Genomic DNA, 18794 nt, shown 5'->3' with positions numbered 1-18794 from the left:
TAGAGCAGACCATCAGTAGCTTACACACACACACACACCCGCACACTCTCTCACACATGCATTTTGCCTTCCTAGACACTACTAGAAAGCATGGTCTGTCAAAAGCATCTGCTCTCTCCTTGTGGGTACTATGATTGACACGTACTGTATATACAGACAGCTCTTACACGCACACACGCACGCACACACATACACACACACACAGACAGAGAGAGAGGCACAGATAACCATATCTGTGTGTGTTTGAGTGTGTCTGTGTACATGTGTGTGCCAATTCCCACCTGTCTCTCCCTCACACACCAGCTCTCCTTATCTCCCATTCACTCTTCACTATCTTCACCTGGGGCCACGTAGACCCATCTGCTACAACAGATGCACACACACCACCAAAAAACACATACACACACACATGCTTTTCTCCAGCGGGAAAAAAAGGGCCGAAATCTCAATCGGCTCTCCTCCCCGGTGTAGCCGTGTGCACCGTTAACAAATCTCCCATCTCTCCAGAGTTTTGGGAATAATTCTCCTGCCTGATTTCTCGTTCATAGAATTTCTGCCCTGGGAATCATTCCGGAAAACACTGACATCCCATATTTCCCTGCTTTGGAAGCATTAGACTGAAACCTTGGTTAGATGCTGTCATGGTGCTCATGTCCATGACTTGTAGACAACGACACTGAGACAAATGATTGGTTGAAGAAAGACTCTTTATTGTATCTCTTCAAGGTAAAGTCAAGAGTCCGGAAACCAAAGACAATGTGGGATTGAGTAGCGCATTCCGTTTGCCAGCAATACTTTGACATCAGGCGCCAAAGTGCAGTGTTTGTTGTGCACGCCACTTACTAAAACAATGTAACTTGGTAACAACGTTTCTTCCGTGTATAAAGCTGCCCATTTAAACGTGCATACTCCAGTAATGTGAAATATGTTATTAGAATTACAATCTAAGTGTTGATAGAGTTTAATCATATCATTTAACCTACCTCGTGTGTTAATCTGAAGCACCGGTGTGCATGACACATGAGGCAAATTAGTCTACGAGTCATCGAGGAACATGTATTGGTTGACGGGAATAACCAAAGTGATGAATTGTCGCCGGGGTGAATTACTTCATGAATGTGTATTGTGACTTAAAGTAGAAGTTATGGCACAAGTTATTGAAGTGTGTGTGTGTGTTTATGTAAAACCGTTGTTTATGATATATGTCCATGGGAAATTAGGCATTTCTGGTAGAAATGTGTTTTGGGGCTGTCATGATGGAACATTCCTAGCTGAAGGTAGTTCCTGGAAAGAGTACTTAGGTACTTATTTAGCTTTTACCTGGGAGAGAGCAGGCTGGGTAGGTAACAGGTTGGCTAGAGTAGAGTTATACCTGGGGGAGAGCAGGCTGGGTAGGTAACAGGTTGGCTAGAGTAGAGTTATACCTGGGAGAGAGTAGGCTGGGCAGGTAGCAGGTTGGCTAGAGTAGAGTTATACCTGGGAGAGAGCAGGCTGGGTAGGTAACAGGTTGGTTACAGTAGAGTTATACCTGGGAGAGAGTAGGCTGGGCAGGTAGCAGGTTGGCTAGAGTAGAGTTATACCTGGGAGAGTGCAGGCTGGGCAGGTAACAGGTTGGTTACAGTAGAGTTATACCTGGGAGAGAGCAGGCTGGGCAGGTAGCAGGTTGGCTAGAGTAGAGTTATACCTGGGAGAGTGCAGGCTGGGCAGGTAACAGGTTGGTTACAGTAGAGTTATACCTGGGGGAGAGCAGGCTGGGTAGGTAACAGGTTGGTTACAGTAGAGTTATACCTGGGAGAGAGCAGGCTGGGTAGGTAACAGGTTGGCTAGAGTAGAGTTATACCTGGGAGAGAGCAGGCTGGGTAGGTAACAGGTTGGCTAGAGTAGAGTTATACCTGGGAGAGAGCGGGCTGGGTAGGTAACAGGTTGGCTAGAGTAGAGTTATACCTGGAGGAGAGCAGGCTGGGCAGGTAGCAGGTTGGCTAGAGTAGAGTTATACCTGGGAGAGAGCAGGCTGGGCAGGTAGCAGGTTGGCTAGAGTAGAGTTATACCTGGGAGAGAGCAGGCTGGGCAGGTAACAGGTTGGTTACAGTAGAGTTATACCTGGGGGAGAGCAGGCTGGGTAGGTAACAGGTTGGTTACAGTAGAGTTATACCTGGGAGAGAGCAGGCTGGGTAGGTAACAGGTTGGCTAGAGTAGAGTTATACCTGGGGGAGAGCAGGCTGGGCAGGTAGCAGGTTGGCTAGAGTAGAGTTATACCTGGGAGAGAGCAGGCTGGGCAGGTAACAGGTTGGCTAGAGTAGAGTTATACCTGGGGGAGAGCAGGCTGGGTAGGTAACAGGTTGAATAGAGTAGAGTTATACCTGGGGGAGAGCAGGCTGGGTAGGTAACAGGTTGAATAGAGTAGAGTTATACCTGGGGGAGAGCAGGCTGGGTAGGTAGCAGGTTGGCTAGAGTAGAGTTATACCTGGGGGAGAGCAGGCTGGGCAGGTAACAGGTTGAATAGAGTAGAGTTATACCTGGGAGAGAGCAGGCTGGGTAGGTAACAGGTTGGCTAGAGTAGAGTTATACCTGGAGGAGAGCAGGCTGGGCAGGTAGCAGGTTGGTTACAGTAGAGTTATACCTGGGAGAGTGCAGGCTGGGCAGGTAGCAGGTTGGCTAGAGTAGAGTTATACCTGGGAGAGAGCAGGCTGGGCAGGTAACAGGTTGGCTAGAGTAGAGTTATACCTGGGAGAGAGCAGGCTGGGCAGGTAGCAGGTTGGCTAGAGTAGAGTTATACCTGGGGGAGAGCAGGCTGGGCAGGTAACAGGTTGGCTAGAGTAGAGTTATACCTGGAGGAGAGCAGGCTGGGCAGGTAGCAGGTTGGCTAGAGTAGAGTTATACCTGGGGGAGAGCAGGCTGGGTAGGTAACAGGTTGGCTAGAGTAGAGTTATACCTGGGAGAGTGCAGGCTGGGCAGGTAGCAGGTTGGCTAGAGTAGAGTTATACCTGGGAGAGAGCAGGCTAGGCAGGTAGCAGGTTGGCTAGAGTAGAGTTATACCTGGGAGAGAGCAGGCTGGGCAGGTAGCAGGTTGGCTAGAGTAGAGTTATACCTGGGGGAGAGCAGGCTGGGCAGGTAACAGGTTGGCTAGAGTAGAGTTATACCTGGAGGAGAGCAGGCTGGGCAGGTAACAGGTTGGCTAGAGTAGAGTTATACCTGGAGGAGAGCAGGCTGGGCAGGTAACAGGTTGGCTAGAGTAGAGTTATACCTGGGAGAGTGCAGGCTGGGTAGGTAACAGGTTGGCTAGAGTAGAGTTATACCTGGAGGAGAGCAGGCTGGGCAGGTAGCAGGTTGGCTAGAGTAGAGTTATACCTGGAGGAGAGCAGGCTGGGCAGGTAACAGGTTGGCTAGAGTAGAGTTATACCTGGGAGAGTGCAGGCTGGGCAGGTAGCAGGTTGGCTAGAGTAGAGTTATACCTGGGGGAGAGCAGGCTGGGCAGGTAGCAGGTTGGCTAGAGTAGAGTTATACCTGGGGGAGAGCAGGCTGGGCAGGTAACAGGTTGGCTAGAGTAGAGTTATACCTGGGGGAGAGCAGGCTGGGCAGGTAGCAGGTTGGCTAGAGTAGAGTTATACCTGGGGGAGAGCAGGCTGGGCAGGTAGCAGGTTGGCTAGAGTAGAGTTATACCTGGGGGAGAGCAGGCTGGGCAGGTAACAGGTTGGCTAGAGTAGAGTTATACCTGGGAGAGAGTAGGCTGGGCAGGTAGCAGGTTGGCTACAGTAGAGTTATACCTGGGAGAGTGCAGGCTGGGTAGGTAACAGGTTGGCTAGAGTAGAGTTATACCTGGGGGAGAGCAGGCTGGGCAGGTAGCAGGTTGGCTAGAGTAGAGTTATACCTGGGGGAGAGCAGGCTGGGCAGGTAGCAGGTTGGCTAGAGTAGAGTTATACCTGGGGGAGTGCAGGCTGGGCAGGTAACAGGTTGGCTAGAGTAGAGTTATACCTGGGAGAGAGCAGGCTGGGCAGGTAGCAGGTTGGCTAGAGTAGAGTTATACCTGGGGGAGAGCAGGCTGGGCAGGTAACAGGTTGGCTAGAGTAGAGTTATACCTGGGAGAGAGCAGGCTGGGCAGGTAGCAGGTTGGCTAGAGTAGAGTTATACCTGGGAGAGTGCAGGCTGGGCAGGTAGCAGGTTGGCTACAGTAGAGTTATACCTGGGAGAGTGCAGGCTGGGTAGGTAACAGGTTGGCTAGAGTAGAGTTATACCTGGGGGAGAGCAGGCTGGGCAGGTAGCAGGTTGGCTAGAGTAGAGTTATACCTGGGGGAGAGCAGGCTGGGCAGGTAGCAGGTTGGCTAGAGTAGAGTTATACCTGGGGGAGAGCAGGCTGGGCAGGTAACAGGTTGGCTAGAGTAGAGTTATACCTGGGAGAGAGCAGGCTGGGCAGGTAGCAGGTTGGCTAGAGTAGAGTTATACCTGGGGGAGAGCAGGCTGGGCAGGTAACAGGTTGGCTAGAGTAGAGTTATACCTGGGAGAGAGCAGGCTGGGCAGGTAGCAGGTTGGCTAGAGTAGAGTTATACCTGGGAGAGTGCAGGCTGGGCAGGTAGCAGGTTGGCTAGAGTAGAGTTATACCTGGGGGAGAGCAGGCTGGGCAGGTAACAGGTTGGCTAGAGTAGAGTTATACCTGGGGGAGAGCAGGCTGGGCAGTAGCAGGTTGGCTACAGTAGAGTTATACCTGGAGGAGAGCAGGCTGGGCAGTAGCAGGTTGGCTACAGTAGAGTTATACCTGGAGGAGAGCAGGCTGGGCAGTAGCAGGTTGGCTACAGTAGAGTTATACCTGGGGGAGAGCAGGCTGGGCAGGTAGCAGGTTGGCTAGAGTAGAGTTATACCTGGGAGAGTGCAGGCTGGGTAGGTAACAGGTTGGCTAGAGTAGAGTTATACCCGGGGGAGAGCAGGCTGGGCAGGTAGCAGGTTGGCTAGAGTAGAGTTATACCTGGGAGAGTGCAGGCTGGGCAGGTAGCAGGTTGGCTAGAGTAGAGTTATACCTGGGGGAGAGCAGGCTGGGCAGTAGCAGGTTGGCTACAGTAGAGTTATACCTGGAGGAGAGCAGGCTGGGCAGTAGCAGGTTGGCTACAGTAGAGTTATACCTGGAGGAGAGCAGGCTGGGCAGTAGCAGGTTGGCTACAGTAGAGTTATACCTGGGGGAGAGCAGGCTGGGCAGGTAGCAGGTTGGCTAGAGTAGAGTTATACCTGGGAGAGTGCAGGCTGGGTAGGTAACAGGTTGGCTAGAGTAGAGTTATACCCGGGGGAGAGCAGGCTGGGCAGGTAGCAGGTTGGCTAGAGTAGAGTTATACCTGGGGGAGTGCAGGCTGGGCAGTAGCAGGTTGGCTACAGTAGAGTTATACCTGAGTTGTGTTCTAGACAGTGAGTTGTTGCCGGAATGGTTTCCACTGAGAATGTGTTTGATTTATTCAAGTCTTTGTCAACGTCCTGTTTGTTATTTTCTGTACAAAGTTTCTTGGCCAATTAGTCCTGCACCTGTTAATATTGTAAATCAAAGCCTCTAAGAGAGGTAAGCACCAGAACATTCTGTCTGACTCCTCACTGTCCAATCCGCCGCTTCGGTTACTGCTTCACAGATGGATCGAAAAATCCAGAATGATATTACAGCGGACATGCAACAGCAGACTTGTATATCTGGGGGTGGATTTGCATCCATTTTGCACATTTTGTACAGATATGTAAACTATCATGATCTAAGTAGTGGCATTCTGTATTACAATGAACATTCGGAAAGCAAAGTGAATGAAAGTGTAGACGGATGCCTAATGGTTGTCTTTCTAAAGAAAGTGCTGCTAAATGAGAGCTCTTCCAGCCTCGTGACTTCTTCTCAGTCTGAAAAGGTTGACCTTTTAACAAATAGAAATGCTTTGAAGACTCCAATATCCATCCACCTCCACACCTGGCTCTCTTTGTCCGTCTGGTCTTCCAATGTTCCCCTTGCTCTCGATCTATCTCTATATGTCTTCTCTCTCCCCCTCTCTCGCTCTCAGAGGTCCAGAGACTAGTGTTTGATTCAAGCTCAAGGGTTTTGATGCTGTTATGGTGAACCTGGCTCAGAGATGGATAGCTCAACATTGTTTAACGGTTGTCTTGTGGTTGTGTAAAGGTTGTCTGAGGGTTGTCCTGAGGAGCCTTAAGCCTCCCAGCATGCTCCACTCTGGCAGCGCTTGGTGTCGATCCGCCAACTTCTCTCCCATGACCCTCTAGTCCTGCCCACCGCAGGAGGCCCTCCCCAGCACCATACCACTCTAATTTAATGAGAGAAAGAGAGAGAGAGGGAGGAGGCTTGTTTGAACTGTGGGTGGGCTCTGGTTGGAAACGCTCTGGCCTCCGGGCCCTAATTGCTAGAGGATTCCCTCAGCTTACCCTACACATTCTCCCTCTTCTCTCCACCTCTCTTTCCCCCCTCACTCTCTCTACCTCTCTTCTTCCCCTCACTCTCTCTACCTCTCTTCTTCCCCTCACTCTCTCTACCTCTCTCTCTCCACCATTTGACCTCTCTCTGTCCCTTACTCTCCCTCTCTGTCGCTTCCATTTCCTCCAGCTATAACGTCTAGATGTCCTAGATCCAGCTCACACACACCCACAAATACACACACTTATACAGAACACACACACACACACATACTCCCCACCACACAGAGCCAGTATGCAGCAACATCCCCTACTTTCATAGTGATTTATAGGTGGTTGTGAGTGTGTGTTCAGGTAGAAATCAACAGGGGGCTGTGAGTGTGTGTTCAGGTAGAAATCAACAGGGGGCTGTGTGCACGCCTAAACTCCCCTCATTAGAGCTAGAGTGTGCAGCCAGGCAGGCTTATTACTCACACAGGACACACACACACAGGACACGTGTGTGTGTGTGTGTGTGTTGTTTGTACTAAACAGTCATTCTCACCAGACTTGCTACTGGCCCTCCAGTACTCTCTGAGTCACAGTCCTCAGGCCTCCATCATGTCTGGCTCCTACTAAAGCCCTCGGCAGCCATGACGGCTCCAGACGCTGAAACAGTGTTAAAAACTAGAAACTGTCTCCTCTCGCGTGTCTCCTCACTCTTAGTGTGGCTTCTCGCAAAAGCACCCAGAGAGAGAGCGAAATGGAGAGGAGGGGGGAGAGAGAGGGAAGGAGAGAGAAAGGTGTGGGATTGAATTATATCCAGCCAGAGGGCCGGCTTGATGCTAATGGTTGTTGTTGTTGATGCTAATGCGCTAAACTCCAGATCCCTCCCTCCATCTCTCCCTCTCTCCAGATCCCTCCCTCCATCTCTCCCTCTCTCCAGATCCCTCCCTCCATCTCTCCCTCTCTCCAGATACCTCCCTCCATCTCTCCCTCTCTCCAGATCCCTCCCTCCATCTCTCCCTCTCTCCAGATCCCTCCCTCCATCTCTCCCTCTCTCCAGATTCCTCCCTCCATCTCTCCCTCCATCTCTCCCTCACTCCAGATTCCTTTCTCCATCTCTTCCTCCCTCCATCTCTCCCTCTCTCCAGCTCCCTTTCTCCATCTCTTCCTCCCTCCATCTCTCCCTCTCTCCAGCTCCCTTTCTCCATCTCTTCCTCTCTCCAGTTCCCTCCATCTCTCCCTCCATCTCTCCCTCACTCCAGATTCCTTTCTCCATCTCTTCCTCCCTCCATCTCTCCCTCTCTCCAGCTCCCTTTCTCCATCTCTTCCTCTCTCCAGTTCCCTCCATCTCTCCCTCCCTCCTCTCAGGGCTCAGGTTAACATATTGGAGTTTTCAAACAATACCTGCTCTTATTTTGACAGATTCTCTCTCTACAACTCCCAACTCACCTCCTACACACACACACACACACACACACACACACACACACACACACACACACACACACACACACACACACACACACACACACACACACACAGGTTCAGATATATACACACCCTGAAGGGTCCGGCCAATCCAAGAGCTTGTTAGAACCCAAACCATAATCAATGGAGGGATATTTCTCCTGTTGTCTTTTTATCTGATAGAGTTCGATTATGCATCCCATCTCTGACTCGCCACTAGGTAAACTGTGGTGTGTGTGTGTGTGTGTGTTGTTAAGCCCTCGGCCACTGAGAGTAACAAGCATCTTTTCTCTCTCTCCCCCTACTGTAGCCATGCATCTGTTTGGTCTGAACTGGCAGATGCAGGAGACAGAGGGCTACGGCTTTGAGAACGGTCAGGGGAGGTCAGACACCACACCCAACACCATCACCGCACTGTCTGCTGATAACGGTAAGAGGCTAGAACACACACGCGCGCGCACACACACACATGCGCACATTGGGCCGTGTGTGCGTAGTGGCCAGAGGCTTCAAAGGGCCAGTATTGATATGCTAAGTCCCAGTATTAGGAGAGAGGGCAGTGATCTGACCACATAGAAACACAGTGTTTAACCCCACTGACAAGGTTATACTGTACCTCTCACATTTGACATAGTCATTTACAGAGGCTCTTATCCAGAGCGACTTACAGGAGCTATTAGGGTGCCTTGCTCAAGTGCCTTGCTCAAGAGCACATTGGCAGATTTTTCAACTAGTCTGCTTGGGGATTCGAACTAGCAACCTATCGGTTACTGGGCCAGCGCTCTTTACCGATAGGCTACCTGCCACCCTATAGCTCTTTCTTTTAGTGCTGTTTATATGGTGGCTGTGTGGGTGGGCTTGTGTCTGTATGGAGAAACCCAAGGAGAATGCAGAGCCAGTGGGATAAACCACCTCTCACATCTGCATGAGGTCTGCTTTGATCTATTCACTAAACATTGCACTGAAGCACTAGAGAAAGAGCTTCCTAAAGTGTGAATGTCCTCACATTGCTTTGTCTAAAGATAGTGTTTTGCAGATGCAGACTCTACCCAAATGCATACACATGCGCACGCACGCACGCAACGCACACACACACACACACACACACTGCCATCATTCATCCCGGCCCATTATCCAAAGGCATAGCCCAGCCACCAGCCAAATGGTGTGTGTGTGTGTGTGTGTGTGTGTGTGTGTGTGTGTGTGTGTGTGTGTGTGTGTGTGTGTGTGTGTGTGTGTGTGTGTGTGTGTGTGTGTGTGTGTGTGTGTGTGTGTGTGTGTGTGTGTGTGTGTGTGTGTGTGTGTGTGTGTGTGTGTGTGTGTGTGTGTGTGTGTGTGTGTGTGTGTGCGCGCGTGCGTGCGTGCGTGAAGACTACCAGCCGGGTCACACTCTCACTCTCACACTTCATAATGCAGTCCCTCTATCAAACTCTATTTGCCACTGACCTCCAGACACACACTGTATCCTCATCGGACACACACAGTTCTAATAACACACACACACTTTTTGGAGCTGTCTTACACACCAATGTTTCTCTCTATCGATCCCTTTCTCACACCAACACACATACACCTTTGTAACACACACACACACACACACCTTTTCCATGTCCACCATCACTCTGAATCCCCTGTGGAGAGGAGAGGGGATGGTAGTACTGCAGGTATTTGAGGTAGTACAGACTCTGTGTTGGTCTCTGTAGGCTGAGGTGAGACAGAGTGGCTTTTTCTGGAAGTGGACTGACCTTACAAACTAAGTCTATGACTGGGCAGCAGAGAGCTGACTAGAGCAGGGTTTCTTAAACTATGGGTCGGGACCCAAAGTGGGACCTGGGCATGTGAGAAGTGAGTTATGAGAATCTATAAATCACACACTTTTTCTTCTTAATTTGGGTCGAGTGTAGGCTAAAGTTAGCCTAGTAGAGATTAAATAAATCCATGACACTGGAACATCGTACTGCAGAGAGCTGAGGAGAGAATGAACTAGCATGAGCCCCAGTACACCACTGTCTCATCTCCCACTGTGAGACAGGCTTATGGTGCGTCCCAAATGGCACTATATTCCCTATTTAGTGCACTACATTTGACCAGGGACCATAGGTCTTTAGTCCAAAGTAGTGCACTGTATAGGGAGTAGGGTGCCATTTGAGATGCAGATTATCTGCTTCTTGTGCCAGTGATTTGACGGGTGTCCGTGCGTCCCCGTGTGCTCCTGTCCCACCAGTGCTTGTGTCCCCGTGCAGGGGAGGGTAGAGTCGTTCTCCTCCCCCCCTCCTAACCTTCGCGGACACAATTAGGTTGATACTTGTTTAGTTCTGAGACCAGGTCATCTCTCTCTTTTATTTTCTCTCGGACTCTCTCTTCTCTCTCTCTCTCTCCTCTCTCTCTCTTTCTCTCAATTCAGTTCAATTCAAGGGGCTTTATTGGCATGGGAAACATATGTTAACATTGCCAAAGCAAGTGAAGTAGATAATATCTCTCTCTCTTTCTCTCCATCATGTCTCTTCCACTCACCATGTCCTTACAAACATCCCTCCCCTCTTCCCTCCATCCCCATCTTCTTTCTTTTTATGTGGTTGAAGGTTTGGTTAGATAAACAGATATCAGACAGTACAAGGTAACAGTGACCGTCACCACCATTCAGACAACATTCAGATAGACAGATCTCAAACTGAGGTGAACTGAGAGGCTAAAAACCACTGTGGAGGAGGAGGAAGAGGAGTGGTCATGCTAACATGATAGTATTTACATTAACGTGAGGAAGTAATGAACGCTCTCAATCTAATGAGCTCTTCCAGCCCTCATCATAACAGACTAATTAACACAGCCATGCCGCCACTCAACACATCACTTCTAATCAATACAAAATCCCTCCCCACTCCCTTCTCTCCTCCTTCAACTAACCTTGGCCTCCTCTTCCTCTTCCTCTCTCTCTGTGTGAGCCGGAGCCATCAACGATCTGCAGTGACAGCCTATGGCTTTGTTCACTGATGTGAATGAATGGACTACCACAAATAGACATGAGCACACACACAGACACACACAGACACACACACACAGTGTTAGAAAAGTAAAGTGCATCTAAACATACGTGCACACATTGATAAATATACGCTGACTCTCTCTTCACACTCGTCTCAGTGAGTGAGTGAGTGTGTGTGTGTGTCTCTCAGTGATGCGCGGGTCAGCTGTTTGTTGACCGGCACCCACCCGCAATTGCTAATAACCCGTCTGCAACCGCCCGACTATGTGTGATAAATAGGAGGCCTGCACCCGACACTAACCCACTAATATACAACATGTGCTGAACACTTCCTTTTTGCCTCAGTGGATCGCCGTTAACTTTTTCTGCCAAGTTTCCAAAAGCATTTGGCTATTGGCGTGTATTTGGCACGCGTACTGTTAGGCCCTAAAGCTTAGGTTTACGCCCTAATGCCAGATCAAAATCATGAAAGAAAAACCTCAATGTATCATATAGATATGAACTGCACAAGAATTACCATACATTTATGGATGTTTTTGATGGATCGTTTTCTCTTTGTCCAACCTGCCGCCCGCCCTTCATCCACAAAGTATTTCATGACCCTAAACCCGCCCTTCATCCACAACGTATTTCATGACTCTAAACCCGCCCTTCATCCACAAAGTATTTCATGACGCTAAACCCGCCCTTCATCCACAAAGTATTTCATGACCCTAAACCTGCCCTTCATCCACAAAGTATTTCATGACCCTAAACCCGCCCTTCATCCACAAAGTATTTCATGACGCTAAACCCGCCCTTCATCCACAAAGTATTTCATGACGCTAAACCCGCCCTTCATCCACAAAGTATTTCATGACCCTAAACCCGCCCTTCATCCACAAAGTATTTCATGACCCTAAACCCGCCCTTCATCCACAAAGTATTTCATGACCCTAAACCCGCCCTTCATCCACAAAGTATTTCATGACCCTAAACCCGCCCTTCATCCACAAAGTATTTCATGACCCTAAACCCGCCCTTCATCCACAAAGTATTTCATGACCCTAATCCCGCCCTTCATCCACAAAGTATTTCATGACCCTAAACCCGCCCTTCATCCACAAAGTATTTCATGACCCTAAACCCGCCCTTCATCCACAAAGTATTTCATGACCCTAAACCCGCCCTTCATCCACAAAGTATTTCATGACCCTAAACCCGCCCTTCATCCACAAAGTATTTCATGACCCTAAACCCACCCTTCATCCACAACGTATTTCATGACCCTAATCCCGCCCTTCATCCACAAAGTATTTCATGACCCTAAACCCGCCCTTCATCCACAAAGTATTTCATGACCCTAAACCCGCCCTTCATCCACAAAGTATTTCATGACCCTAAACCCGCCCTTCATCCACAAAGTATTTCATGACCCTAAACCCGCCCTTCATCCACAAAGTATTTCATGACCCTAAACCCGCCCTTCATCCACAACGTATTTCATGACCCTAATCCCGCCCTTCATCCACAAAGTATTTCATGACCCTAAACCCGCCCTTCATCCACAAAGTATTTAATGACTCTAAACCCGCCCTTCATCCACAAAGTATTTCATGACCCTAAACCTGGCCGCCCCGTGGATACAGGAGTGGGATCTTAGTTTGATCACCCTGTTGCAGGAGAACATTACAACTTTACAAATAATTCTAAAACGTGTTGTGTGTTTGAGGTTTAAAAAAGCTTCTGAAGTTTGTAATTTCCACTTTGAAATTTGAGACTTGATTTTCCCCTACAAAAATGTCCATTAATTATATTCCACGTAACAATTCACATTTCCTGTTGCTGCAGGATTATTTTCCTGCTGTAGCAAACTGGTTCGGATTAAGATCCTACATCTGTATAATCGCGGGGACTGCGGGTTATGAGTCAACCCCGCGCATAACGTGTGTGTGTGCCAGTGTGTGTCCAGTACCTATCTTTGGACTGCATGTTGTTGTTCACCTCTATGATAGGCAGGTAACCTAAAAGCACTCTCTCTATAAGAGAGTCTACCCAGGGGGAGGAGGAGCAGGAGAGCAATCACTCTCACAGATGATTGGAAGTGTTGGATTGCGTTGCACTGGGCGAGAGGAAAGGGCTTTGTTGACACGTCTAGATGGAGTGACACAGCAAAGTGTAGAAGACAGTGTAGTAAAGCTAGAAGACAGTGTAGTAAAGCTAGAAGACAGTGTATTAAAGCTAGAAGGCAGTGTAGCTAAAATTCCAGAACTAGAATGAAATACTCATATTACATTCACATAATCGTATGCATTAATGATGTACACACACACACACACATTTATAGAACTGTGGATAATGTATGGTTTGCCGTATCATTTTAGGAAGACCTTAGCTGTGTTCGAATACCCATGCTAACATACTGTATACTACATACTTAATGAGTAAATACTACATACTATATAGTATTAGTTCATTTTAGTATACTGTAAACGAACAGTATGCTTTCAGTTGAGCGTTCTAGCGCTTGGCCTGTCTACCGGAAGTTGATGCAACCTCTTGCTATGCAACCTCTTGCTAGCTAGTTAGACATTTTACGACTTCGGGTGTGTTCGTAAATTCAGAGCATTGTCAGATTGTCCGTTTGTAAATTCAGAGCGTTTCGCTCTCGGAGCGCACACTGGATGCTCGGGCCGAGGAGTAGCGTTGATTTGAGCGTTCTGACCTTACAACAGCAGTCAAGCTAACGTTGGTTAGCTTGCTAGCTACGTCCAGACACAAATTAGACCACTCGGACCATTTTACTCGCCCTAGCAGGCAGTTTTCATGTTATCCAGAGCGTTGGTGACTGTAACTGTGCTGCTGGCTACAATTGAATTACGCTTTTTTGCCGACCGTTTACTGACACCGGCCATATTCAACGGGTGTTGAGCGCTCGTAAATTCATTATTCGTAATCTGAGTAGATAGCCAGAGCGAATTTACGAAAGCACCCGAATGTCCATTGAGAACGCACAACGACTATACTACACCATTTAGCTGAGCTAAGAATGACGGGGATAATCAAGTCAATAAACGTTGGGTAGTTAGATAGCCTATAGTTAATATACTGGCAAGTTTGATGTATAGGTAGCCAACTAACGTTAGGTAGCTAGCTAACATACCGGTACATACTGCTGTAATGATATGCTACGTGGTTCGTAAGTACAGCGTAGCTAACAAAATGTCAGCGAACATAACGTGTAAGGTCACTTATTTGAAAAGTCATGACTTTTAATTGCTCAACATTTTCTTAACATTTGTCATAATCAGTTAAAGCAATGAATTTGTATCCGCTCTCGTTGTACTTCTGCTGCATATTTTCCGATATTTTCTTCAAATCTGAAAACAATGTGAAGCCACGCCCATTTCCTGAAGAATTGCATTATGGTCCCTAAAGTATGGAAATAGTGTCCCCTGCGTGTATGCTTCATATTTTGGCGAATTTAGTACGATATCCGAGAACTTTTGGGATACTATCTACAGTTGAAGTCGGAAGTTTACATACACTTAGGTTGGAGTCATTAAAACTCGTTTTTCAACCACTTCACAAATGTCTTGTTAACAAACTATAGTTTTGGCAAGCCGGTTAGGGCATCTACTTTGTTCATGACACAAGTAATTTTTCCAACAATTGTTTGCAGACAGATTATTTCACTTATAATTCACTGTATCATAATTCCAGTGGGTCAGAAGTTTACATACACTAAGTTGACTGTGCCTTTAAACAGCTTGGGAAATTCCATAAAATGATGTCATGGCTTTAGAAGCTTCTGATAGGCTAATTGACATAATTTGAGTCAATTGGAGGTGTACCTGTGGATGTATTTCAAGGCCTACCTTCAAACTCTGTGCCTCTTTGCTTGACATCATGGGAAAATGAAAAGAAATCAGCCAAGACCTCAGAAAAAAATTGTGGACCTCCACAAGTCTGGTATGCAACAATAGTATGCAAGTATAAACACCATGGGACCACACAGCCATCATACCGCTCAGTGAGGAGACGCGTTCTGTCTCCTAGAGATGAATGTACTTTGGTGTGAAAAGTGCAAATCAATCCCAGAACAACAGCAAAGGACCTTGTGAAGATGCTGGAGGAAACAGGTGCAAAACGATCTATATCCACAGTAAAACGAGTCCTATATCGACATAACCTGAAAGGCCACTCAGCAAGGAAGAAGCCACTGCTCCAAAACCGCCATAAAAAAGACAGACTACGTTTTGCACATGGGGACAAAGATCGTACTTTTTGGAGAAATGTCCTCTGGTCTGATGAAACAAAAATAGAACTGTTTGGCCATAATGACCATCATTATGTTTGGAGGAAAAACATAACGATGGTTGCAAGCCGAAGAACACAATCCCAACCGTGAGGCACGGGGGTGGCAGCATCATGTTGTGGGGGTGCTTTGTTGCAGGAGGGACTGGTGCACTTCACAAATAGATGGTATCATGAGGAAGGGAAATGATGTGGCTATATTGAAGCAACATCTCAAGACATCAGTCAGGAAGTTAAAGCTTGGTCGCAAATGGGTATTCCAAATGGACAATGACCCCAAGCATACTTCCAAAGTTGTAGCATAATGGCTTAAGGACAACAAAGTCAAGGTATTGGAGTGGCCATCACAAAGCCCTGACCTCAATCCTATAGAAAATTTGTGGGCATAACTGAAAAAGTGTGTGCGAGCAAGGAGGCCTACAAACCTGACTCAGTTACACCAACTGTCAGGAGGAATGGACCAAAATTCACCCAATTTATTGTGGGAAGCTTGTGGAAGGCTTCCCAAAACGTTTGACTCAAGTTAAACAATTTCAAGGCAATGCTAACAAATACTAATTGAGTGTATGTAAACTTCTGACCCACTGGGAATGTGATGAGAGAAATAAAATCTTAAATTATTCTCTCTACTATTGTTCTGACATTTCACATTCTTAAAATAAAGTGGTGATCCTAACTGACCTAAGACAGGGAATCTTTACTGGGATTAAATGTCAGGAATTGTGAAAAACTGAGTTTAAATGTATTTGGCTAAGGTGTATGTAAACTTCCGACTTCACCTGTAGCTCCATACTATGACCAATAGGCATATTATATACTCAACGTCACAAATAGTACGGTTAGTATGAGTATTCGAACATAGCTCTTGTCTTCCTCCATGGCATCATGTGCAATCTGATCTGTGTATGTAATCTGATCTGTGTATGTGATCTGATCTGTGTATGTGATCTGATCTGTGTATGTAATCTGATCTGTGTATGTGATCTGATCTGTGTATGTGATCTGATCTGTGTATGTGATCTGATCTGTGTATGTAATCTGATCTGTGTATGTAATCTGATCTGTGTATGTAATCTGATCTGTGTATGTAATCTGATCTGTGTTTGTAATCTGATCTGTGAATGTAATCTGATCTGTGTACGTAATCTGATCTGGGTATATCATCTGATCTGTGTATGTCATCTGACCAGTGTATGTCATCTGATCTGTGTATGTCATCTGATCTGTGTATGTCATCTGATCAGTGTATGTCATCTGATCTGTGTATGTCATCTGACCAGTGTATGTCATCTGACCAGTGTATGTCATCTGACCAGTGTATGTCATCTGATCTGTGTATGTCATCTGATCTGTGTATGTATAGCTGTCAGAGCTGGTGGGGTCTAGCCTGAGCTGAAGCTGCTGCATTATTATCACACAGTATTAATGGCATAGGGCCAACCATACACACACACACATACACACGCACCATTGTCTCTTTCTCCTTGTGCATCCTTGTCCTTGTTGATGCACCACATAACCCTGATCAACCACATGATTGTTGATGCACCACATAACCCTGATCAACCACATAATCAAGAGAAAGGCTTTCTCTACTTCTGTGTTGGTCTAGTTCTATCAGTGATGTTCCAGCAATTAAGAGCCGCTAATACAGATTACTGTTTGATTAGTAGCAGTAATCTGACTCCCGACTCCTGACAACACTCAGTACATTGGCAACACTGTTGAGCCATAGTGGATTATAACAGAGAGAGAGCCAGACATTCTAAGAAGGCATCTATGTATCTACTGTTGCACACAATAAAATGTTATGTTGATGGATAGTTAGTTTTTCTTAACACGTGGGTGAATCATGTTGTTTAAGTGGTTGTGTGTTCGTGTTTTGTGTGGCTTAGTGCGCTGATAAATAGATGTTTATCTTTTTTCTCATGTTGGTGGACTGGACAGTTCAATACACAGCATGATATTGATTGTGTTACTATTCAAACACATCTCATCTTTACTGCTTGAGGGCAGCAGAATCTCATAAATACCGTAAAACTTTGCCATTTAATTAGACGTTTTACGGTATGAGGTCATTTTTTACCCTAGCTCACAGAGAGAGAGAGAGAGAGAGAGAGTGCGAGAGCCAGAGAGACCAGTGTTTCACTAGCAAGCAGCATTTTGTGTCTAATTGCTTCTTCGGACAGTGGAAGGGTCCCTTTGTAAGCATGTACTGCATCACACATCATCTCTCTCTCTGTGGCGTTATGAATCTCACAGTTCCCCTGAACCATTCACACATACACCACAGGTCCCCTGAACCAATTCTGCAATAATTAATGGATTATTAACAACAGCTATTGTCCATTAGTAACCGTAGCAGACCAGTCGATTCCCCCGTGACAGCCATTATTCCCTTCTGAGGTGGCCTATAGCTCTCTCTTTCTCTCACAAACAAACACACACACTGTGTTACTGTAAGTTATAATACTACTGGAAATGACTGGTAAAGTGTGTGACCGTGAGTCGGGGTTCGTTCATGTGTTGGTGACAAAGACTGAAATGGGGTGTCTGGACTATAGAAATAAAATAACTAGAACTTTTACCATTGACTTATATTTCTGTGGTTGTAACATTAGCACGCGTTTGGCACTAGTGTGTTAGAGTAGTTTGGTGCTGGTTTTCAGTAGTTTGGTGCTGGTTCCCTCTTTAAGTAGCCTGAGACCAGGCTACTGTTCTGCCTACTGCCTCATTACAAGAACCATAACACAGTACAAACAGACCTGAGACCAGGCTACTGTTCTGCCTACTGCCTCATTACAAGAACCATAACACAGTACAAACAGACCTGAGACCAGGCTACTGTTCTGCCTACTGCCTCATTACAAGAACCATAACACAGTACAAACAGACCTGAGACCAGGCTACTGACACATTACAACATTACTGTAGCAGCCTATTGCCTCATTACAACATTACTGTAGCAGCCTAGTGCCTCATTATAACGTTACTGTAGCAGCCTAGTGCCTCATTACAACATTACTGTAGCAGCCTAGTGCCTCATTACAACATTACTGTAGCAGCCTAGTGCCTCATTACAACATTACTGTAGCAGCCTAGTGCCTCATTACAACATTACTGTAGCAGCCTAGTGCCTCATTACAACATTACTCTAGCAGCCTAGTGCCTCATTACAACATTACTCTAGCAGCCTGGTGCCTCATTACAACATTACTCTAGCAGCCTAGTGCCTCATTACAACATTACTCTAGTAGCCTGGTGCCTCATTACAACATTAATGTAGCAGCCTAGTGCCTCATTACAACATTACTGTAGCAGCCTAGTGCCTCATTACAACATTACTCTAGCAGCCTAGTGCCTCATTACAACATTACTGTAGCAGCCTAGTGCCTCATTACAACATTACTCTAGCAGCCTGGTGCCTCATTACAACATTACTCTAGCAGCCTAGTGCCTCATTACAACATTACTCTAGCAGCCTGGTGCCTCATTACAACATTACTGTAGCAGCCTAGTGCCTCATTACAACATTACTGTAGCAGCCTAGTGCCTCATTACAACATTACTCTAGCAGCCTAGTGCCTCATTACAACATTACTCTAGCAGCCTAGTGCCTCATTACAACATTACTCTAGCAGCCTGGTGCCTCATTACAACATTACTGTAGCAGCCTAGTGCC

The 18794-nt window shown here is 46.9% G+C and overlaps 1 protein-coding gene across 9 annotated transcripts in view; it reads left to right on the top strand.

The window, feature by feature from the left end:
• The window catches only part of LOC139566926 (teneurin-3), a 248776-nt gene that overhangs the window by 118435 nt on the left and 111547 nt on the right, over positions 1–18794 (top strand). For all 9 annotated transcript variants that reach the window (XM_071388307.1, XM_071388305.1, XM_071388304.1 and 6 more), the window contains one exon: positions 8144–8263. In XM_071388307.1, coding sequence (XP_071244408.1) covers positions 8144–8263 — 120 coding nt within the window. The remainder of the gene's footprint in view (positions 1–8143; positions 8264–18794) is intronic.

This window comes from Salvelinus alpinus, chromosome 39, assembly GCF_045679555.1.
Source record: "Salvelinus alpinus chromosome 39, SLU_Salpinus.1, whole genome shotgun sequence".
NCBI classification, from domain to species: Eukaryota; Metazoa; Chordata; class Actinopteri; order Salmoniformes; family Salmonidae; genus Salvelinus; species Salvelinus alpinus.
Note: the sequence above shows the minus strand (reverse complement) of the source record. Positions and strands in the feature narration are given on the sequence as shown.